This window comes from Chlorella variabilis, assembly GCF_000147415.1.
Source record: "Chlorella variabilis unplaced genomic scaffold CHLNCscaffold_27, whole genome shotgun sequence".
NCBI classification, from domain to species: domain Eukaryota; kingdom Viridiplantae; phylum Chlorophyta; class Trebouxiophyceae; order Chlorellales; family Chlorellaceae; genus Chlorella; species Chlorella variabilis.
In genome coordinates, this window is record NW_005435061.1 from 482,111 (window position 1) to 504,052 (window position 21,942).

The following is a 21,942-nucleotide window of genomic DNA, read 5'->3' on the forward strand; positions in this document are numbered from 1 at the left end:
CCAGGCACATGAAAATACCAGAAGGCTGCACATGTAAGGGTGCATGCATTGCAGGCAGGAGTGCAAAGTGGCCTGCCGCGGCGGTCGGCTGTGCCATTACTCAGTCAGCCGCCGCTACCGTGCCGGGCTTGGCGTTCCCATGCCAACATGCCGGCGTGCCATCGCCGGCGCCAGCAGCCTGCTGTCGCTGCTGCTGCTGCTGCTGCTGCATTTGCTGCTGCTGCGCTGCCCACACAGCCCGCATGATCTCTCGCATGGCTGCCTGGCCAGAGGGCGATCCTGGCGGCGGCGATGCCAGCGCTTCGCGCCTGGGCGGGGCGGGCACGACATGCTCTTGCCAGGAGGGAGGCGGCGCCGGCGCCTGCTCACGCCCGCTCCTGCCGCCCACCTGCTGGCTGTACTGGCTGTACTCCAAAGCAACGCCGGGCTGCGGCGGCAGGTAGCCCAGAGCCTGAAGCGCCGCCATGGCCATCATGCTGGCGCCGCCAGACCCCTGCTCCAAGTGACTCGGCAGGGCGAGCTGGATGGAACGTACATAGTGCTCCGAGGCCAGCTCATTCCCTGCCGCCGTCGCTGCAGAAGGTGAGCCACCTGCCCATGCCGGCATCTGGCCATCGGGCGGGACCACCACCACCACGACCGGCGGGTGCGCAGGCAGCTGGTAGGCCGGCGGCGGCAGGGGTGCCGGCGCTGCCGCGGTCGTCGCCGCCGTGGTGGTGGGCGTGGCCCTGGGGCGCTTGCTGCTGTCTGCGGGCGAGACTGTCGCGGCCACCGCTGCTTTCCTTTTGGAGGAGCGAGAGCGAGGCGGGCTGTCGCCGCCGTCGTCGTCGTCGCTCAAGCCCTGCAGCTGCGGCGGCCGCCGCCGCTGCCGCGTGCTGTGGCGCCGCGCCGCCGCGGCGTCGCTGCTGCTGCCGGGTGCGACGGAGGCATCGCTGGCATGGCCGGTGCGGTCATGGTGCGCTGGGGGGCGCCACCGCGCATCCAGGCCCACTGCCTGGAGCAGCTTGCCGCGCATCCAGTCTGCGGGTGGGTTTCGCAGACTTGCACAGGCAGTTTAGTTCATGTGGGTGGGTGGTTGTGTGGGGCATGTCCGTTGGCTGATGCACACCCGCCGCTGATGGTGGCACAGAGCCGTCATGAGCCACGCCTGCCCCAGCCTGCAGTGCACTGCATGGGCTCACCGTTGTTCCCGCTGGAGGTGGGGGTTCCGAAGATGCGCAGGAACATGGCCCGCAGGTCGGGCTGCCTGAATGTCAGGCAGGGCGGGTCCCGGAGTTGAGAGGCGGAGCACGGCGCGGCGAGGCAGCTGCCTGGTACCACCGGTGTGGAAACGCACATGCGCTGCGCAGCGCGTGTGGGGTGCCATGCACCCCACGACCGCAGCACGAGTGTCTAGCCATCACACCAACACAAACCTGAGCGTCCATATATGCTCGGCCGCTGCGAGCGGATCACTGGTGCCGAACGCGGCTGCCGCTGCAGCTGCGGCGGCGGGCGTAAGCTGGTGGCGCAGTAAATGGCGACCGGGCTTTGAACCACCGGACTCCTGGAGGGGATTAGCATTGAAGAAACACGTCGTGCGCAGGTCAGGCCGGCACTCCAACTCAAAGCTACTCACACACTTCCCACACAGGTGGGCCGCCGCGGCGGCGGCTGCCGCCGGGCGCCTGGTGCGCACGCAGTGCCGCGCCCCGCGAGGCCCGCCCACCAGCCACCCCTCCGCCCCTGCGCTCATATCTCTGAGCGCCCCCCACCTCATGATCCATGCAAAGCGGGGAAGTGTAAATACACGTGAAAGGGACGCCAGGACTGGAATATGCTGCAGCGCCTCGTAAACAACGCAGAACGCTTTGCGAATGGAATCAGAAAGAAGGAACCTAAATGCGTGGGATGCAAACGGTGATGACCGTCACCTGTAGGCGGCCATGACGTGGCTTGCAAGTACCATGCATCAAGTTTTTTGCTTGGACGCACCTAATTCGGCTGCATGCGCCAACCTAGGCAGTATGGCAGGCGAGAACGTACCTTACGGTGGACAGACCGTGGTATCCTACTGCCCTGCTGCCGTGCTCATGCGTTTTCGTGGTGTTATCGGTACGGCCAGCACCTACCCAAATGATCAATGAGAAAGCGACACCGGGCGGCGATGGTGACAGCCCCCGGCTTCCACCGCCGCCGCCAGCAGCTTCTGCCGCCCCGCCGAAACAGGAACCCAACAGAACAAAATGGGAACGGAGGGATACAGCGACAGGGAAACAGGCAGGACAGTCCAGATGCAGCACGGCAGTGACGGTCTGCCAGCGCTGGGTGTTACAGTCACCCCGCTATGATAGGCCGCGTGAGCAGACCCTGGGCAGGGGGCACACGTGATCAAGGGGCATCAAGAGAGGGGGTGGACCATGGAGCACCCTCTCCATGGCTCCGACCACCCTCCCCCCAGCTGAGCGTCCCAGGGTCACCCCACCCTTGGCCCCGCTCCCCGTCCTGCCGGACACGCAACCCCCACAACGTGGTGGGGGACGTGGGGATCCTTAGCAGCTTAGGCCTGCCAGGCCGACGGGTGCCGATGCTGGTGCGGGCTCCCGGCGGCAGGCAGCGCCGCCGCCGGGCACTCAAATGGCATGGGGCACACGGGCCCCCATGCCCGCACATCTCCCAGGCACATGAAAATACCAGAAGGCTGCTCATGTAAGGGTGCATGCATTGCAGGCAGGAGTGCAAAGTGGCCTGCCGCGGTGGTCGGCTGTGCCATTACTCAAGCGCTAAGCCAGGCGGCATGCAAAGGCGGCGACGCGGCATGGCTCTGGCGCAGAAAGAGTTAGGAGGGGCTCAAGAACAGGTCCTGGTGCCTGCAGGTGGGTATTTTCCTCCCTGGTTGTGGCGGCTGCCTGCCTGCCTACCTGTGCCCGCCTGCCTGTGCCTGCCTGACGGTGCCTGCTTGCGGCCTGCCTGCCTGTGGCGCCTGCCTGCCTGTGGCTGCTGCTGCTTCCTGTGGCTGCTGCTCCCTGCCTGCCTTCCAGCGTGCCTGCCTGCCTGCCTGCTTGCCTGCCTCAATGCGTTTTCGTGGTGTTATCGGTCCGCCACACCTATTCCAAATAGCGTATGTGGAAGCGCCAACCGGGCAGCTGAATGTGCCCCACCTCACCACTCCACCGCCGCCACTGGCTTCCTCTCTGCCGCCGCCCAATTTCTACTGCCCTGTTCGGGAACCGCAGGTGCTTACTAACATGACCAGCACACAAGATGACGAAGAAGGGGGGACAAGCAAAATTGCAGGGGGCCTAGGTATAGCTGAAACTGCGCGTCTGGGCCACTGGTGGCGGGCCGCCGGAGCTCGCAAACAGTCGGAGGAGGGCAGGCAGCCCTCACGCATCGTTCTCGGCCACCTTGACAGTGATGTGCACCATGGGCTTCCTGATCTGGTAGGCACGGCCCTGCGTTTCAGAGCACCGGGGGGCGGCGAGGCGGGGGGAGATCAGAGGGCTCGCAAGCTGGTGGGGCACGGCTGCGGCGCGACGGGAGGGATCCAGGCGCCAGCCAACCGTCGGTGCACCGGCTGCGGCTTGCATTCCCACGCACCAGACCCCCAACAAGCGTGCCTCCCTCTGTCCTTCTACCGCGGCCCCCGCCCCCTAGGTCTCTGCGCCGCCGCGCCCCCCCACAACAGCTGCCACGTGCGCACCTGGGCGCGCGGCCGCGCCCGCTTCAGCACCGGCCCCTCGTCGGCAAAGCACTCGCTGACCACCAGCTTGGCCTTGCGCATGCCCAGGTTCTGCTTCGCGTTGGCGGCTGCTGACAGCAGCGTCTTGAGCACCGGCTCACAGGCCTGAGCAGGGGCGGGGCACGCGGGGAACGAGGCCGATCAAGTGTCTGTTTTGCAGCGCCGGCAGAGGCACAGCACACGCTGGCACATGTGCAGCGCCCCATGCACCTCAAAGAAGAAGAGTGGAGGCGGCATGGGCCGGCGTGACCAACATATATCATGCAAAAATAGCTGCCCAGCCGTTTGCGCGGCGGGCTCCCGCGGCGCGGCGCAGTTCAAGCCTGCGCGCGCTGCTGTCAATCCCCATGCCTCCGCACCTTGTACGGCATGTACTCCAGAATCATGATGGCTTCCTCGTAGCTGCGGCCGCGGATCTGGTCCAGCACGCGGCGCACCTGCAGGGGGCGCAGGCGAGGGCATGGCAGCGTGGGCCTGGGCGGCTGGGTATGGCAGCAGCAGCAAGGAGTGCCGACAGCCAGCATCAGCGCAAGCGAAGCGGCAGCGCACGCATGTCGCCTGGCTGGCTGGCGAGGCAGCCCATGCCCGCTGCTGCAACGAGGGCTGCCTGTCTTTGTCATGACAACATGCCCACTGCCTGCACGTTGCCCCTAGCTGTGCCACGCAAGGGGCAGGCCTGGTGCCGCCACGAGCCGCGCGCCCGCATCCAAAAAGCGCACCTTGAGGGGCGAGCCGCGGATGAACCGCAGGTGGGCCACCGCCTCAGTGGCCGCCTCCTGCGCTGCTGCTGCTGCGGCCTTGGCCACCACCGTCTGCGACAGCAGGCTGCTGCGGGCGGCGGGCGCCGCCATGCGGGGCGCCGCCACCAGGGGGGCCTGCGCGGAGCGGGGCGGGTTGCAGAACCGTGCGGTCCAGTGGGCATGCGGTGGGCAGAAACGCCAGCAACAGGCGGCGGGGGAGGTTGGCAGCACACCCCAGAGGGCGGGCCCACCACCGGGCGTTGCGCATTGCGTTCCTCACCGCCACTATAGACCGTGCGCTGCTAAGGGAAACCGCCTTGAGGCCAACGGGCCGCGCTGCTGTGAGGGTGAGTGCCTGCATCGCTGCCCACACTTGTCTCCACAAGCAACCTCCCGGGCAGGTGCTGCTGATGCTCAGAGCCAAAGGGAAGCCTCACGCGCAAACATGCACGACCTGCTGGCCGAGTTTCCACCGCTAGTCCCCGTCATCCATTCCCTGGTGGCCCCACTTCTTCGTTTCGGCGCCCATCGCAGCATCCCCAGCAATCTTGGTCGGCGTGCGAATCGCTCCAGGGGTCTCGCTGCCCGCTTGAACCACCCACCCACCGATCTCCTCGCCCTGAACCCCCTGCCGCTGGCAAGCCCCCAGCAGCATCCGTGCATCATGCAGGCACTCGCACAGCCTCAAATTACCGCGCAGCAGGTCCACCAGCAGCAGCGGCCTCCCGCCCGCCACGCGGTGGCGGCGCCGCCACGCAGCTGCGGCAGCCTGGGCGGCAGCCTGGCCCGCAGCAGCAGCAGCGGCAGCGGCGGCGGCGGCAGAGCAGCTTGCAGGCTGCCGCCCGTGTGCGCGCGGCGCGAGCGCGACCCCATCCTGGCCCCCGTCATCCAGATGGGCCCCGGCGGCGAGGTGCGGCGTGCCACACACACGCACGCGCTGCCCCCGCCGTGCCTTTACTGGCACACCAGCCACAACCGGGCCCCAGCCCACCACCACGGTCGCTTGCCTGCCGCCCTGCGGCCTGCCGCCCACCTGGCCCACGCCTGCACACCCACACCCACATACCACACACCACAAACGCCCCACCACGCCTGCAGGATGTGGTGGACCTATACGGCTACCTGCTGCGCAACCGCATCATCTTCCTCAACCAGCGCATCAGCGACCAGGTGATGGCAGCCTGCGGGTATGCGTCCTCGGGCCTTCGCCTGCGCCGCCTGTGTGAGCCGTGGGTGCAGGCCTGAGCCGCGGGGGCCTGGCTCCGTAGAAATCTTGGAGGATGGCAGCTGTTGCGATGTGCGGCTGGCGCGATGTCGTTTGCCTGCCTGCTGCGCGCCCGCGTGGCGCCTGGCCTCTCCCGCGCGCCCACCCTGCTGCCCGTGCGTGTTGTGTGGACAGGTGGCGTGCCAGGTGGTGGCCTCCCTGCTGGCGCTCGACTCCCTGAACGAGGAGGAGGAGATCAAGATGTACATCAACTGCCCGCAGGTACGGCAGTACGGTACATCAACTGCCTGCGGTACAATTGTCGCAGGCACCGCATGTGTTGCGGCACGCGCGCTGCTGCTGCTCAGTTGGATGGCCGCTGCGCGTGGCGGCCTGGCTTCACACCTGCGTGCCCTGGCTCCCCCTTCTGCCCCGCCGCCTGCTGCTTTGCATCCTCCTGCTGCCTCCTGCCCTGCCTTCTCCCTTGCCCTGCCCGCCCTTGCCACCTGCCCCCACACCTCCTGCCTCTGCCGTCTCCTGTTGCAGGGCTCTCCCTATGCCGTGGTGTCAATCCTGGACACGATGCGCGCCATCAAGGCGCCCGTGGCTCCACGGTCGCCTTTGGCATCGTGGGCGGCACCGCGACCGCGGTGCTGGCCGCGGGCGCCAAGGGCCGCCGCTTCTCCATGCAGAACACCCGCATCCTGCTGCAGCAGCCCATGGGCGGCTTGCAAGGCTCCGCGGGTGCGCCGCGGCTGCGGCTGCCGCTGCCATGGCGGCTGCTTCGCCGCCTGCATTTGGTGGCGGCCTGGCACGAGGCGCGGCGGCGTGGTAGCCTGTCGCTTGTACGGGGCTGGTTGCTTTGCGCCTGGGCTGCGGGGCACAGGCCTGGATGCTCCAGACCCTTGCCAGGCCGGCGCTGGCGGACCGGAGACCCCATGCCTTCTCCTCGCACCCTCTCCCCTCCCTGCTCCTCCCCTCCAGCGGCACTCCCTCCTCCTCTCCTTCTCCTCCTCGCCTCCCTGCTCGTCTCTTCCCTCCACCTCACCGCCCTGCCCGCCCCATATGCCCCGGCTCCCTCCTCCTCGCCTCCCTCCGTCCACCTCACCAGCCCCGCCACCCCACATGCCCCGCCGCGCAGACGAGTGCAACATCACCGCCACCGAGCTCAACCGCAACATGCGGGTCATGTACCGCTTTCTGTCTGAGGCCACCGGCCTGCCCGTGGAGACTGTGGAGATGGAGTGCGGTGGGTGGCGGCACATGGTGGCACATGGTGGCGCCGCCTGCCGGGGCGGCGGGCTGCTGGGTCGGCGGGCTGCTTGCGCGGCGGGCTGCCGGGGCTGCGGGCTGCAGCTGGGCGGCGCGCGGATGGGCGACACGTGGATGGGTGGCGGCTGCCGAGGGGGCAGCGCCGCCTGCTGGGCAGCGGGAGGGATGTTGCGGGGGCATTGGGCAGCGGCAGGGCAGCGGGGGGCAGGCAGGGGAGGAGCGGAAGAGCTGCTCAGCGGAGGGCAGCTGGTGCGCTGCCTTAGGCTGGCCCTGGGATGGCGGCGGCAGCCTCCCTTGCCGGCACGCCTGCGTGCCTCCCACCTGCTGCCCCTGGCTGGCCCCTGCCGCAGACCGCGACAACTTTTTGGGCCCCGAGCAGGCCATTGCTCTGGGCCTGATTGACAGCGTCATCGCCTGAGGTCGGGGCATGCACGGCGATGCGCATCTGGCGATGGGCCACGTGTAACTTCGTGTGTTGGCTCTGAAGGTTACAGATGTACATGTAACCCCTACCGAAAAGAGCATCTGTGAAGAAACAATGCGCACTCAAATTGAAATCAAATCGATCCAAGAAGGAGGGGGACTGGGGGAATCAGTTGAAGAGGTTGGTTGGGTGAGAGTGGGGCAGCAGAAATCATCAAAGAGACTGGACAAGAGCAGCGCGCCAGCGCCACAGCCGCTGCCGCTGCCGGGGCGGCGGCGGCAGCAGCCACGGCGCGGCAGCGGCGGCAGCCACACGATGGCTGGCAAGCGCTCGTTCTTTCTTCCAGGTTCCGGCGCATGAGCCGTCCAATCAGTTGCCGTTGCCCATCTTGCGCTTCAAGTCGCTGAGCTCATAGTCCAGAGCATCCGACAGGGGGCGCCCTGGGGGCAGCTGCACACATCAGGAAGGCAGAGTGCAAGACAGCAGGTGAGCGGGGGTAGCAGGTTCCTCCTGTACAGACACCGCTGTTTGTTCCCTTGCCTGCATCCGGCCTTCACAACCAGGGCATGCACACCCCCCAACACGCAGCACCCTGCCAGCCCCCACCGCGCCCACCGCTCCCTCCATCCAGCCGTGGCCTCTTCCCTCCCTGCTGCTCCCTGCCACGGCCCACGGCCCCAGCCAGCCCCGACCTCCCGCGCCCACCTCTCCCGCCACCTTGCCGCTGCCCAGGGCCGCCTTCATCTTGGCCAGGTCATCGTCCACGTCAGACCCCTCCAGCGCCCGGAACTTGTTCTCGATGCTGTCGGGGGCCACCAGCTGCAGGCAGGGATGCGTGGGGCGAGGAGGGGCCATCGACGCAATCAGCGCCCGCCGGTACTGCTGCACGCTGCGTGGCACACTCCGGGCTGCTGCCTGCGCTGCGCAGGGCGGGGGCCTGCCCTGGCTGCCGCCTGCCAACAGCCAGCCCCCAGCACGTCTGGCATGCCCAGAGCTGCGGCTGCTGCCGATTCAAGCCTCCACCATCCCGGCGGCAGGCCATGCATGTGCATGCATGCAGGCAGGCATGAGACGGCCAAAGACGTGCGTCTGCTCACCATCTGCGCCGCCTCTGCTTGCGCCTCCAGAGACATCACCTTCTCCTCCATGCGCTCAAACGCGCCCAGCGCGCTGCTCGTATCTAGCCCCGCCACCTGCGGCAGCGGCAGCGGCACGGGTACGGGCGGAGTGGAGCATGCGCAAGACCACCCGCGGTTCTGGGACGGTTTTGCGTGCTCAAGCACGGGACGGCTGCCCTGGCGCTTTCCAGGTTTCCCGGGAGCGGGCACTGTGCCCGAGCGATTCCAGCCCACAACGCAGCCTGCCACACTGCGCAGCCTCCCTTCCCTCCCGTCAGCCCGTACCGCTCGCACCAGCCCACACCAGCCCAGGCCCTTCCCCTTCCCTCCACCCCCCCTCTCGGCAGCCCTAGGGCCGCCGACCCACCATGTCGTTGATGGCGCGCGCGCTCTTGGCGCTCTGCGCCCGCGCCTTGAGCGTGTCCTTCTTCATCTTGGCTTCCGCCAGCTTGTTCTCCAGCACCCGCATGTTGCCGATGATGGTGTCCACAGCCCTGGACTGCTGCTCCAGCTGGCCCTTGAGCATGGCTGCGTTGTCCTGAGGAGGGGCAGACGGGCACAGGGAGGAGATGATAACGTAAGGAGAGAAAGCGACCGGCGGTGTGGAGGAAGCTGGCGGCGGGCTGGTTGCAGCGGGTGAGGCACGGCCGAGGCAACACGCACGCAGCTAGGGCCACCAGCCAGGCCAGGGGACCACAGGAAGCTGCACCCAGACTGAGCGCGCGCCCTGAAGGCCTCGTGTCGTGGCAGCGCTCATACACAAGTACCCACACAGCCACACTTTGTGTGACAACCGCACACACAGTGCACAACCAGCCATGCACACCTGGAAGGCCTTCCGCCGGGACAGTGCCTCCTTGGCCAGCTCCTCGTCGCCCTTGCCCAGCGCCAGCTCAGCACGGCGGTACCAGTCGTCCGCCGTGCTCTGCGCCAGCTCGTACTTGTTCTGCAGCCGCTTCTGGGAGGCCGTGACCTGCGGGGTGTGGAGGGCGGGGGTGGGGGCGGGCGGGAGTGAGGACACAAGCGGCAGCAACGGGCGTGCATGGCAGCTGCACATCATAGCTGCCGCGCCGTGCAACCAGCCGAGGTGGTGCATGTGCGCAGTATGAGGGAAATACGGCCTCTCCTGCTCCAGGCTGCTGCTGCGGGCCACCCAACGCTGCCCCCAACCCTACGTCGACACATCGACGGACGGCTGCTGCCGCACCTCTGCCGCCGCCTGGCGCAGGCGGATCAGGTCGCTCTGCATGTCTGTCACCGCTTGATCCAGGATCTTCTCCGGGTCCTCGGCCGCATTGACTGCAGAGGAGACAAAAACAGGCGCAGGGGGGAGGAAGGCAGGGGTGCAGGCAATGTGAGAGGGCTGCCTAGTTACTGGCACCGCTGGGCCGATGGCGGCGCGTCTTCGATGGTGCACCAAATGCTGCATCCTGATCCGCCCAGCAGCTCACGTGCGGAGTTGGCATAGGACTTGAAGATGCGGGCCACGCGGCTGAACAGGTTGGCCTCCGCCACCAGGCCCAGGCTGCGGCCAGAGGAGCGTGGCGCCGCCGCCAGCTGCCGGCCTGCAGCAACAGCGCAGGGCTGACCTCAGGGGCGCCGGAAATGATCACCCCTGGGGCGGGAGTGGGTCGCCAAAGCGCCCCCCGCTATTACGGAGGTGTGGGAGGGTGGAGGAAGGTTCTGCGGAGCAGGGCGCTCACCGGCCACAGCCAGCCTGAGGCTCGAGCCATTGAATGTGGAGTTCTTGGCGCGCATCGAGCCGCTGCACAAGCCGCTGGAGGCCGACATTGGCGCGGTGGTCGCCATATCCCAGCCCGGTGAGGCAGCCAGCAGATGCAATGCACAGTGGGATTGTTGCAGGCGCCCACGTGTGGGTGTTGGGCGTTTTCATTCGACTGCCACGTGGGCTGATGTTTGCACCAAGCTGGAGCGCTTTGGAGCTGCCTCCTCATCCCCAATATCGTCCATACCGTCTGGGCGCAATTGTGAGAGGGTGAGCACGAGAAGGGCTCTACAGTTGAGTGAGTTAGAGCACACAGCGCGGGAGCAGCCCAGGAGTGTGCGCCAAAGTAATTGCAGGCTCAAAATCCAACACGGTGCGCGGCCTGGCACCTGCCGCTCCCCGCCGCCCGCCTCCCGCCGCCACCGCCTTCTGCCTGGCGGCCCCCTGCGCCCGTGCCTGGTTGTTTCCTGCAGGCCTGCCCTGGTACCGAACCCTGCTCCCTTGCTGCGTGCAGGGCATCGTCTGTGCCCGGCTGTAGGCCTTGCCAGCCCGTCGCCAGGCCGGCTGTGCACTCGGTAACGGGCGAGCCAGCATGGAGGGCGAGCTGTGCACCGCCTGCTGGACGGGCAACCTGCAGCTGCACGAGGGCATGCTGGTGTGCGACGTGTGCGGCAGCATACACCAGGTGCGCAGCGCTGTCTGCAGGCCGAAAAGCAGCTGCCGGATGGGATGGTGCAGGGGGAAGCGTACCGTCCTCAGCGGCTGCTTTGCCAGCGCCTGCCGAACCCGCACCCCCTGCCACCTGCCTGCTCGGGGGCTGGGCTCTGGGCCTGCGCCTGCTGTGCACAAACAAGCACGCGCGACGTCTAGTCGCCTCCACTGCTGCCGCAGGGCTTTGCGGAGGAGACTCAGGAGTACCAGACAGGCATCAGCGATGCGCGCTTCTTCAAGTGCGGCCCCGCGCTTTTTGCCCTGATGCCGGCATGCTGCCGGCCGCCTCGTTGTTAGCTCGTTGCTGCAACAAGAGGGCCAGGACGCTCTGCTTAGTGGCGTGCATACAGTCATCCACCGCGCTCTGCATGTTCTTTCCCTTCCCACCAATCCCTTGCCACATGCCTCCACCGGCAGGAAGTCGGAGGGGATGAAGGCCAAAGCAAAGGATGCCGCCGCCGCCGAGGCGGAGCCGCCGCCGCCGCCGCCGGTGGAAGCCGCAGTGCGGGCGTATGTGGGGGCCCTCCAGCAGCTTCTGCAGGTGAGGAGGGGGCCAGGGGCCGAGCCATGGGCACAGCTGTGCCGCCGGGTGGCTGTCGCAGAGCAACGTGCTGACGCGTCCTTGCTCTTGCGCATGCCGATGGCCATTGCTGCCACCGCTGCAACCCCGTTCCATCTGCTCTTTCCCTGCAGCGCCAGGCGCAGGTGCTGATTGCCACACTCGGTATGGACCCAGGGCTGTCGGGGGTGCTGCGCCAGCTGTGGCTGGCCCACCTGGCGCACAGCCGGCTGCTGGAGCCCGCCACTATTCTGTGAGCCCTCGCCCCACTGCGCGGCTGGAGTGGGGTACCGCTGATGTCGGTGTGCTGTGTACGCGTGTGCTTGACGGTTGCCCTGGGAGGCCCTTGTTCTTGAGCCTGACACTTGTCACCCAACATGTCTGCCCTCCCATGCCGTGCCTGCTGCTCTTCCTGCAGCAAGCTCGAGGTGCTGGCAGGGCCAGGCGGCGGCGCGCCCGCCGCCACCGACGGCAGCGAGGGCGAGGATGGCGGCATCGACGGCGGTGGCAGCGGCGGCGGCGCCATGCCTGGCCAGATGACGTTTGGGCGGCGGTCGCTGCGCATCCAAGCAGAGCTGGCGCCGGTGTGGCAGCTGCCAGCCTGCGCTGCGCTGGAGTTGCCTTGGTGGCTGCGTTGCTCGCCTTGCTGGGGTACCTGGTTGCTGGGTGAGGTGCGGGCTGCGGCCGGTGGTCACCCACCCAGCAGGCCGTGCGCCGCTGCTGCCCCGGCTCGCTGCCTTACTTCGCAGGCCCTGCACCCGCGCCACACCCTGGCGCTGCTGCTGCTGGCCTGCTGGTGCCAGCTGGAGGCGGCGGGCCCTCTGGACGTGCTTCGGTGGGCGCTGGATGGGCGGCTGCCGTATGTGGCGTTTGCGGCGGAGGAGGGGGCGGTGCTGCAGCAGTACCGCAACATCCTGGGAGGGGAGCTCATCGCCGTGCGAGGTAGGGAGGGCGGGCGGTGGCGGGCGCAGCTGGAGGTTGCTGTGCAGCTGGTGGATTTGAGGCAAGCAGTGTTTGTGTGGCCCTCGCTGCACCCCCGCTGCTTCCCGCCTTACGCGCCTCGCTGTGGCGCCCTCCCCGCAGGCGTGCCCTCGCCCAAGGCCCTCCTCCTGAATGCCTCCACCATGGGGAAGCGTCTGGGCCTGGCCTGCCCGCCGCTGAGCCCCGCGCTGTGGCTGGCCAGATACCTTGCTGACCTGGAGCTGTCGCAGGTGTGCTGGGGGCAGCTCAACAGGCGGACGTGGCTTTCCAGCTGCTGCACCACAGCTGGGCCCGTAGCATTCATTTGCTCCTTATGGGTGTAACAGACAGACAGACAGGCATCTCACAATTGCCTGCATCACTGCCTGCCTGTTGGCATGGGCGACGTGCGAAGGGCTTGTGCCGCAACCTCTTGTTGGCCGCAGGAGCTGCTTCCGGTGGCGCTGCAGCTGCATGCCCTGTACCAGCCGGCGCCGCTGGTGCCCACCGAGGGAGAGCGGCCCGGGCGGCACCCTTGGGCGCTACTCATGGCATCCCTGGTGGTAGCAGGTGGGCGGGGCTACAGCTGCCGCTGCACTGCACCTGCTTCCCTCCTCCTTTCTTGCTCTCCAACCGCTCCCGTCCCTTCCTGCCTGTCCCGCCCTGCTGCCGCAGCGAAGCTGTGTTACGGCGTGGGGGGTGGTACTCGCAGCATGCCGGGGCTGCCGTTGCCGCCCGAATGGGCAGACTGGGCGCCGCGCCAGCTCAGCCGCCTGGGCAGCGTCTCTGCCTTTCCGCTGTCAATCAACGAGGCAAGATGGGCTGAGAAGACTTGGAGGGCCTCGGTCTTGGCCCACTCGCTCACTTCCTCCCTGGGCAGTCATGCCGCTCTCTGTGCATGTGTTTGTGTAGATGATGCCGTGCCGCTGCTGACCCTTGCCTGTTGCATCTCATCCCTAGTGCAGGCAGCCCAGCTGGACGAGTCGCAGTTCCGGGCATACATGCAGTATCTGCAGCGCGGGCTGCTGGCCGACTGTGGACCGCCACCCGATTTGGAGACTGCTCACCAGCTGTTCCAGCGCATGGCGCTGGTTGACGGCGTTGGGGCGGGTGGCGTCAGGCAGGGCGGCAGCGCAGGCAGCGGTGCAAGGCACGCCCTGCAGCGGGAGGCTGACCGCCAGCAGCAGCAACAACAACAGCAGGAGCAGCTGCAAGAGCACCGTGCACAGCAGGAGCAGCCACCGAGCCACGCATACCCCTTTTTCGGGGCGTCGGTGTGGCACAAGCACCGGGGCATGCTGCCAGCTGATTATGTGCTGCTGCTGACGCCCTGCGCGGCACTGGTCTGGCTGGTGCCTGAGGCGCTGCATGAGGTGGGCCGGTGGTGATAGTGGTGATGTCGTGCACAGTCTGGCGCTGGCGCTGCTCCTATGAAGTCAACGTTGTTGTTGCTTTGCCACCCTGCCCCGCAGTTGGTGAGCGGGCTGGAGCAAGCGATGATTGCCGCCGAGTGCGAGATATCTTTTCTGTACAATTCTGAGGACCAGGCGCGGTTGTGGAAGTGTAGAGAGGAGGGTTGTTTTCGATAAGCAGAGGACGCTGCCCTGCTTTGCATGCTGCCATTTCAGCCCCACCTACTTCTATAGTGGCTTGTTAGCTTACGGATGTAAACCATTGGTGCTTGCGAGGGCTTTACAGCAAGCACGCGTGCCGTTTGTTTGCAAGCACGCGTGCCGCAAGACTGCTCATACGATCAACAACGATATGCTCAGGTGCGCTACAATATGTTCAAACCCTCTCAACTAATGCCGCCGCATGTGTGCGGTTGCTGAACGCGAATAAGCGTGAACTCTGCCGCGCACCCATCATACCGGGCGGCCTGCACATTGTTGTTGTGTTCGTTTGTCAATGGTGTATTTGCATGGCTAGTAGCGCATTTCAACACCCTCACCAATGGGTTGTCCTCTCGGCTTACGACCGCATAACCCAGGTCAGCGAGATGCGAGAATACGACAGCCAGCTCGGCGAGGCTGACTTCATGCATTGGCCACAACATGCTCTCCCAGTTGTTTCTGTCCCCGAGGAAGTTGGTGAGATCATACAGGCGCTGCAGAATGGGGGATGTGGGGAAAGGTGAGGACCAAGCCAACCTTGCAAGGTTGCCATAGGGTGTCCATGTATTCGAGACACCCACACCCACACACACCTTCCAATGTATTTCAATTGAAATCTGTGTGGGAAATCCACATGTGTTGGCCAGATCAAAACCTGACAGAACCTCATACTCAAATCCTTCGATATCCATCTACGGCAAAACGGGAACAAGGGGCTGTTGGAGTGGGTGCTTGTGTGGGCTTAAAGTCTGGTAAAGCAAGAACTAGCTTGCAACATAGACTGGGTGCGGGGCCAGAACGGCAAGCGTTTCAGGTCAATACCTTGAGAAGGTCAACATGAGTGTGTTCCAGGTCCGATATGATGCTGGCCAGCGTTTCAAAAGTCTTACGTCCAGACCTCGCTTCATTTGTGTTTCCTAAACTGAATAGGAATGCATACTTAAGGTGGGGAAGAGCCTCCACAAGCTTCACTTCCCGGTTTTAACGTCTAGCTTTAGACCATTATTTGATCTGCCCGACGCGCCAAGTGCAGTACCCCCCACTAGTAGTGAATGGGTCCCGGGGAGGCCTGTGCCGAAGCCTTGGCGATTCTATTAGGCGTTCCCGAAGGAATTGGCTTGGATTGGCGCTGAGCCGGTCAGCTATGCCGCGTTTGTCCTCACAAAGTTTCGACATGGGAGGAATCGAACCTGTGCCCTCTCGGAGGGTTTAGACACTAGCTCCAGCGCCTTCAAAGAAGGCCTTTCTTAGCCGCGGCCTAAAGGTAAAGGTGGGGAAGAGCCTCCACAAGCTTCACTTCCCGGTTTTAACGTCTAGCTTTAGACCATTATTTGATCTGCCCGACGCGCCAAGTGCAGTACCCCCCACTAGTAGTGAATGGGTCCCGGGGAGGCCTGTGCCGAAGCCTTGGCGATTCTATTAGGCGTTCCCGAAGGAATTGGCTTGGATTGGCGCTGAGCCGGTCAGCTATGCCGCGTTTGTCCTCACAAAGTTTCGACATGGGAGGAATCGAACCTGTGCCCTCTCGGAGGGTTTAGGGTACAGCACATGTCAAGTGTTAAGCAGGGCGGAACATACCAAACTCCCCCAGGTCCAATACGCTCACCATATGGGGTGGAATTCGTGGCGGCCACCAATAATGGTATGTGCTTCAGAGTTGCAGTCGAATGTGTGCACGCTGCAGTTTGTTTCTCGCAATATCGCTTCCTCGAAGTCAAAGTTTCCAAACGACCCCACGCTGTACACGATACACTCTGAATGTCGCTGTAACTCCTCCAAACAAAGCCATTTCCCGCCTTCCCCGGAAGCGCCGATGCGTAACAATTTACCGGTCGGGCAATCGATGATCGGGTTGAAGAGGTCAAAGCGGTGGAAGCTGGCAGGTTCCACCCTGCGGCAGAGAGAGCAGAAAGTGATAAAAGAAGCTAATACAAGAGTATGCATGGCTATATCTATTTGACGCTTGTGCCGCACCGTGCTATGCTGGTTTCCTGACCGACGTCGGAATGGTACACCGCCTTCTCGGAAGCCGTATACAGTTCAAACATGTTTTTAAGAATACTAGATTTCCATTTTTGCAGGGCGGCAGTACCATTGCGATTGTATTCTGCTCCAGGCGCTGGCATCGAGGACGGCGCCGAGAGGCGTGGAGCGGTGCTAACAAACACAATTGCAAACACCATACATGCCTGCAGCGCAAGCAATTCGATGGTTACCACCCGCAAATGAGCAACCGACGCCCGGCCAGCTCTAATCTCACCAGCAACAGTTTCAACACTTTGTTTAAGTTCACAATATTCCTTTTGAATTTCATGGCTGCTTTCGCCCGCCCCCCGTCCCGTTTCGGCGGGAAGTCTATGTTGCAATCTAGTTCTTGCTTCACCAGACTTTAAGCCCACACAAGCACACAAGCAAGTTTTTCCATCACAACTTCCACATTGGCAGCATGTTCTGCCTTTGTGCGGCCCCAGATGATCAAGTCATCCAGGAAATTGTCCCACTGCTTATTGCCGAGGGACTGCAAAGTCTCAGCGACGAGCCTCTGGAAGGTCTGCGGCGCTGTGCAAAGGCCAAATGGCATCACCAGATACTCATAGTGACCAAACTGCGTGCGAAAAGCGGTGCGCTCCACACTGCTCTCCTCCATCGGCACCTGACCATACGCATTCGTAAGGTCCAGAGCGGTGAAGAAGCGCGCCCCCTGCAGCCGGTCGAGCAGGTCGTCGACTCGGGGCATGGGGTATCGATCCTTGACCGTAATTTTATTGAGGTCGCGGTAATCGATGCACATGCGCCACTCTGGGGCTCCAGACTGTGGGTCGGCTGTCTTTTTGCGGACAAAAAGTACCGGGGCGCCGTAAGGCGAGGTGCTGGGACGTATGTGACCCAACTCAAGCAGTTTAGCGAGCTGCTTCTGCAGCTCCATCCTCTTCGCCGGTGACAACCGATAAGGCTGCCGGGACGGGGGTGGAGTGGCACCAGGGATCAGATGGATCTGGTGCTTCACCCTGGTCTGGGTGGTGCCTGCCAGCGGCGGTGTCTCCTGGAACACCTCAGCAAACCTGCTTTCCCAGTCGGCTATCTTGCCGCGGGCAAAGTCAGAGAGTTGATCCGCGTGGCGGGCGGTCTCTGCTGTTGGAGCAGAAATGAGCACGAGGAAAGCTTCCTCAATGGCTTGCTTCTTCAAGTTCTGCCTGAACCGGAACGCCGACATGAGCCGGAGGTCTGCATGCCCCCTTTGCTTAGTCGCGGTGGATCTGAGCACAAGGGCACCAGCATCAGTGGCGATGGTCATCGTGCCATTGCGCCAGTTGATGTGGGGTTCGTGGTAATGCAGCCAAGGCATACCAATGACAATGTCATGGTCCTTTGCCAAGGGCACCACTAGCACCTCCCAGTCAGCGTAAGCAAAACCGTCGATGCGCAGGATCCCTTTCACTGCCTCTCCAGCAGTCTAAGTGGAGCCATCTGCCATCACCACACTCAGTGGCTGTCTGGCTGGCCGGGTGGCCAGCCCATGCAGTTTCACAAACGCCTGTGAAACAAACAACGCCTCAGCGCCGCTGTCCAGCAGCGCACGGGCAGGCACCGCTCCGATCATAGCTGGAAACACCAGCGAGCGGCGGACTGTAGGTCGGTACTCCGCGCGGCGTGGTCCACAGCGCCCAACAAGGCGCTGGCTAGGCTCACCCGCGGCGGGGTGTCCATCTGCCACACGTTGGTCAGTTTCTGCCGCCAGCCTGACCGTATCGGCCAACTGGCTGGGGCTGAGGCCGTTGCCTGCCTCGTCGCAGTTTCCCTCCCCCTGGCCACCAGCGGCCAACTGGTCGGGTGGAGGCTGGTCTGCCACACCAACGGAGTGCACTCTCACGGCTTCACTCTGCAACTGCAGAGCCGGGGTCCTGCCGTCTCCCCAACGGACCTCCTGCTGTTGCACTTCTGGCTGAGATCGGTCAGCGCAGCCACCGCCCCCTCCGGTATAGAGAGAGGCAAGTGCCTCATCATGCGGCTTAGCGGGCGTGGAAACCACTGAATCTGCCCCCGCCCTTAAGGAAACAGCAGGGCCGACTGCGCTCCCTGAGCTGAGCGCAGACGCGCTGTGCGGGCGTCCCCTGAGCGCATCTGGCTCGTACTCGGCGCCGGCAGTGTGTGCGCCGCCGTGTACCGGCCTACCCTCTGCTGACACAATAGCAGCAGAGAACGAAGACTGACTGTCTTCCAGAGACTGTTCGTCTCCGACAAGGGCCTCTAGGGGCGGCCCGGCAACCCCTTGCCTCTGTGTTGCCGAGCTCAGCCGTTTCCCGGCTGAACCCTACCCTTCGGGCACCTACTCTTGTAGTGGCCCCACTGGCGGCACTGCCAGCACTGTACGTTGGATAGCAACTTGCCATCCCTGCCTGCCACCGGCTGGGTGCCAGGGGTTGGGGCCGCAGGCCGCTGGGGCCGCCGCTGCTCCCAAGCCCGCACCGCTGCCAGCGCAGCAGCAGAGGCCATCTCACTCAGTGAGGGCTGAGAGGCGTGCGTGCTGCCAGGGGCAATGCCAGAGGCCTGTGCACCCGGGGCAGAAGCTGCCCAGGGGTCGGTGACCTCAACACCTATCTCATTGAGACCCGCCTTGGTACCAGTGACGGTGCGGCGGTGCTGCCGCTGCAGGCTGCGCTCAAGGTCGAGAGCCAGCTCAAGTGCCTGGTCCTTGGTCTTAAGGCCTGGCTTGGCTGTCAGCAATAGAGACTGCAGACTGGGGTGCATGCCAGTCCAGAAACGCTCAAACATGTTGACCTGAGTACGCAGATCCTCCAGCCCTGGGGTGGCGGCGAGCTCATCCCGGTAGTTAGAGAAGGCCAGGACTGATTGGTTGGTCAGTTGCCGAGCGTGTTGGAGCTTGTAGCGAGCGTCAGAAGCCTCGTTCTGATCGACGAATCGCTTCTCCAGCATCCGCAGCACCTGCTCGACAGTCAGACCCTCAGGGTCATCCTGCCACAGCCGGTCAAATTGCCGATAGGCAATACCTTTCAGGAAGCTGCCCAGCGTCCGAGCCTTATCAGACTCGCCGCTGCGGCGGTACGCCGAAAGGTACAAACGAGCTTTGCTCAAGAAAACACGGAGCTTGGTGCTGTCTCCGTCAAACACGTCAGGCTTCTGCGGCTCAGGCAAGCGAGGCGCCCTGGGGGCGTCGCTGCCGCCGCTGCCACCGCTGCCAGCATGCATGGCAACTAAAGTTTTGACACTGGAAGCCAGTTCCAGCATACTGGGGGCAATCTGAGACATATCGGTCTCCCCACCGCTGATCTCTGGCGTCCCGCCAGAAGCCTGCGCAAGAGCGGCAGCGGATTCCGCCGCTCTGGCGCGCGTCTGCACTCCCGGCTCCGAGGGAGGCGAGGAGTCACCCTTGCCACTCATCCTGCCGCCGCGCTAGCGTTCGCAGCAGAACGGTGGGTAGCACTGGACCAACTACCGGTCCCCGCCCCGCGACGTAGGCGCCGGGGCGTTTGAGGGCGATGCCGCCCTGTCAGGCGACGGAGTGGAGAAGGCCCGCACAGTGTAGGTGCGGGTGGGATGGCGGAAGGGAGCCATCGGCACCGCTGCCCGTGGCTGTGAGGCCCACCAGAGTGTCGGCAGGGTGCCTGTGGCCCCCAAGCAGTCCTGGATACTGATTAGTCCAGGCCACGACATCCGCGTCGTCGTCCCAATGAACCACCATGCGCAGTTCCTCGACCGTCAGGGCAACTTCCCGGCACATGACTGCCCGTGCCAGTTGGCCCAGGGACAGTAGCACTGCTGCCCGGTCGGGCTGGCGCAGAATGGGCGGATGTGCCGCCCAGAACCGCAGGCAGGGAAGAGCGTACTCAATCGGGGGTATGCCCCCAGGCCAGCGCTCTTCATACCATGTAGGGGCGACACCCTCCTGCATGAGCTCTCTGTACCACCGCACGGCCACCCATTCTGAGGCCAGGTGCGATTCATCCGAGGTGGAATGCACCATGCGGCTATCACCCATGCTAACGGAATCCCGGCGGCGGCTGGGTGAGCCGTCCCGCCTATTCTGTGAACTACCGCTCATGATTGCACTGATTGCAAGACACAAGAGGTTGCAGAGCAGAATGAATGGCAGCAATAAACGGCCAAGCAATTCAACTCAAGCGTCGGGGCGGCTGCCACTCTGGCTGCCCACCCCCTGCAAAAGTTTTGAGGAAAATGAGCACCCCTGCCCACTGAGAGGCACCCTACAACTTTTGTGTGCCGTTATTCCTAGCTGAGGGCCCTTCAGCTTGTGAGTTTGGTCTGTGCCAAGCAAAAGAAAGGTGCCAGCGTGGGAGCCCCGGAGCCTTCCCAAACGGGGGGGCTTCGCCCCCTCGCTGGCGGCGTGAGCGTCGTGTGTGTGTGTGTGATTGGTCTGGTTGGGTCAGCGGCTGGCCAGGGCAGGCACCGAGAGACTTGATCATTCAACCCTCGCACGTTTGGGGTGTGCCAATGCTGCGTTGAGTCAGGGGAGTGGTGGGGTGTAATGGGCGCTGGTGGGCGGCGGCAGCGGCAGTCCCGAAAAACGGGTGCCGCCGCCTCCCGCCGGGGTGCCGCCGCCAGTCTCGCCGCCACCAGCCCAGCTGAATGCTTTGACTGGCCCCCCTGTTGTGCACTTCAAGGGCGTGTGTCAAGCTTGTGTGGGTGCCCAGGGGCAGGCACGAGCTGGGGTGGTGGGCTACAGAGGGGGGTGAGAGTTGGGCACCTTAGCCAAATTTTGCCCATCTGGCCGGTCGGGCTGGCGCTGATCATGCCTCTGTAGCACTCTGCTGTGTGCACGCCTTGAGAGCCTGGGCTGTGTGCTCTGGGAGGTGTCAACTTTGAGAGGTACTCAACCTGCTGCAACTTACAGCTCCTTCATTCATTGTGTGTGTGGCTGGCTGGCTGGGCTCAAACCTGGCTGCCTCTGTCCTCATTATATATGTCACTGGGTGAGGCAGGGGGGTGTGGCTGTTGCATGAGGTACTCAACCTGCTGCAACTTACAGCTCCTTCATTCATTGTGTGTGTGGCTGGCTGGCTGGGCTCAAACCTGGCTGCCTCTGTCCTCATTATATATGTCACTGGGTGAGGCAGGGGGGTGTGGCTGTTGCATTTCTTTTTCCAGCTGCTAGCTCCAGCTGTGGTTCAGTTTGTAACCATGTTTCCCCTGTGCTTGCAAGACAACAACATGCCCAGCTGGCACACCTGTTGCAATCTGCTCCTGCCTGCCTGCATGCGCTGCGCTGCCGCCGCCAACGCCGCTGCGTCGGCAGGCCCACTTTCCAGTTTCACATGCATTCAGTTGCATGCCATCTTCTGCCCAGGGATCAGGGCTGCCATGTTGCTGTGCTCATGTGTGTGCTGGGTTACCAAAATGCACCCTGTACAAGGATGGGAGCCAGAGTCGCCAGCCTGCTGTGCTGGCAACAAGGAACAACAAGGCGTGCCCGGTGCTGTGCTGCTGCCTGGCACTGCAAATGCCGACACATTGTTGGGCCCTGCTGGTCCTGCCAGGGCCGGCCGCTCGGGCCGGTACTCCAGCACTGCATTCCCCCAGGTGTGCTGGCCCACCACAGCTAGGCAGCCAGGTGTGCCATCTGAGCAGCAACAGCAGGCGGGGGCGGCATGCTGCCCCGGTGCGTCGGCCACGGTCGTTGCTGGCCGTTGCGGTACGCCATGCAGTACAGATGGTGGGGCAGCAGAGTAGCTGTTGATGGCTCTGTCCAAGAGCTCATTGACTCTATTTTACAGGCAGGGGAGAGTTGGCTCACAAACGAAGGCGAGGTAGCCGCAGCGGCGCATGCGATGCAATGGGGAGATGGTCGGGCACTTGGCGGGAGTGGCAGCGGCACGCTGCCGGCGGGTAAGGCGGAAGCATAGCAGCAAGTGACTGA

The 21,942-nt window shown here is 64.2% G+C and overlaps 4 protein-coding genes across 4 annotated transcripts; 2 read left to right on the forward strand and 2 right to left on the reverse strand.

The window, feature by feature from the left end:
• Positions 1-3,380: 3,380 nt before the first annotated feature.
• On the reverse strand, positions 3,381-4,176 carry CHLNCDRAFT_14832 (hypothetical protein; the record flags this gene model as incomplete). The annotated part of the gene is made up of 3 exons (XM_005843779.1): positions 3,381-3,434; positions 3,683-3,826; positions 4,081-4,176. Coding segments are annotated over 3 exons (294 nt in total), but the record flags the coding sequence as incomplete, so codon positions are not given.
• Positions 4,177-5,125: 949 nt separating this feature from the next.
• Positions 5,126-7,355, forward strand: CHLNCDRAFT_139949 (hypothetical protein; the record flags this gene model as incomplete). Its single annotated transcript, XM_005843736.1, has 7 exons — positions 5,126-5,371; positions 5,560-5,631; positions 5,861-5,947; positions 6,212-6,268; positions 6,358-6,409; positions 6,807-6,914; positions 7,288-7,355. The coding sequence occupies 7 exons, from the start codon at positions 5,126-5,128 to the stop codon at positions 7,353-7,355; spliced, it is 690 nt and encodes a 229-aa protein (XP_005843798.1).
• A 59-nt stretch (positions 7,356-7,414) lies between these two features.
• On the reverse strand, positions 7,415-10,288 carry CHLNCDRAFT_59172 (hypothetical protein; the record flags this gene model as incomplete). The annotated part of the gene is made up of 8 exons (XM_005843780.1): positions 7,415-7,811; positions 8,067-8,180; positions 8,459-8,554; positions 8,847-9,017; positions 9,306-9,452; positions 9,687-9,778; positions 9,931-10,044; positions 10,183-10,288. The coding sequence occupies 8 exons, from the start codon at positions 10,286-10,288 to the stop codon at positions 7,731-7,733; spliced, it is 921 nt and encodes a 306-aa protein (XP_005843842.1). The 3' UTR covers positions 7,415-7,730.
• A 509-nt stretch (positions 10,289-10,797) lies between these two features.
• On the forward strand, positions 10,798-14,024 carry CHLNCDRAFT_54966 (hypothetical protein; the record flags this gene model as incomplete). Its single annotated transcript, XM_005843737.1, has 11 exons — positions 10,798-10,890; positions 11,097-11,155; positions 11,334-11,457; positions 11,610-11,728; positions 11,894-12,059; positions 12,225-12,417; positions 12,559-12,686; positions 12,882-13,005; positions 13,111-13,217; positions 13,401-13,808; positions 13,908-14,024. The coding sequence occupies 11 exons, from the start codon at positions 10,798-10,800 to the stop codon at positions 14,022-14,024; spliced, it is 1,638 nt and encodes a 545-aa protein (XP_005843799.1).
• Between the last annotated feature and the right edge of the window lie 7,918 nt (positions 14,025-21,942).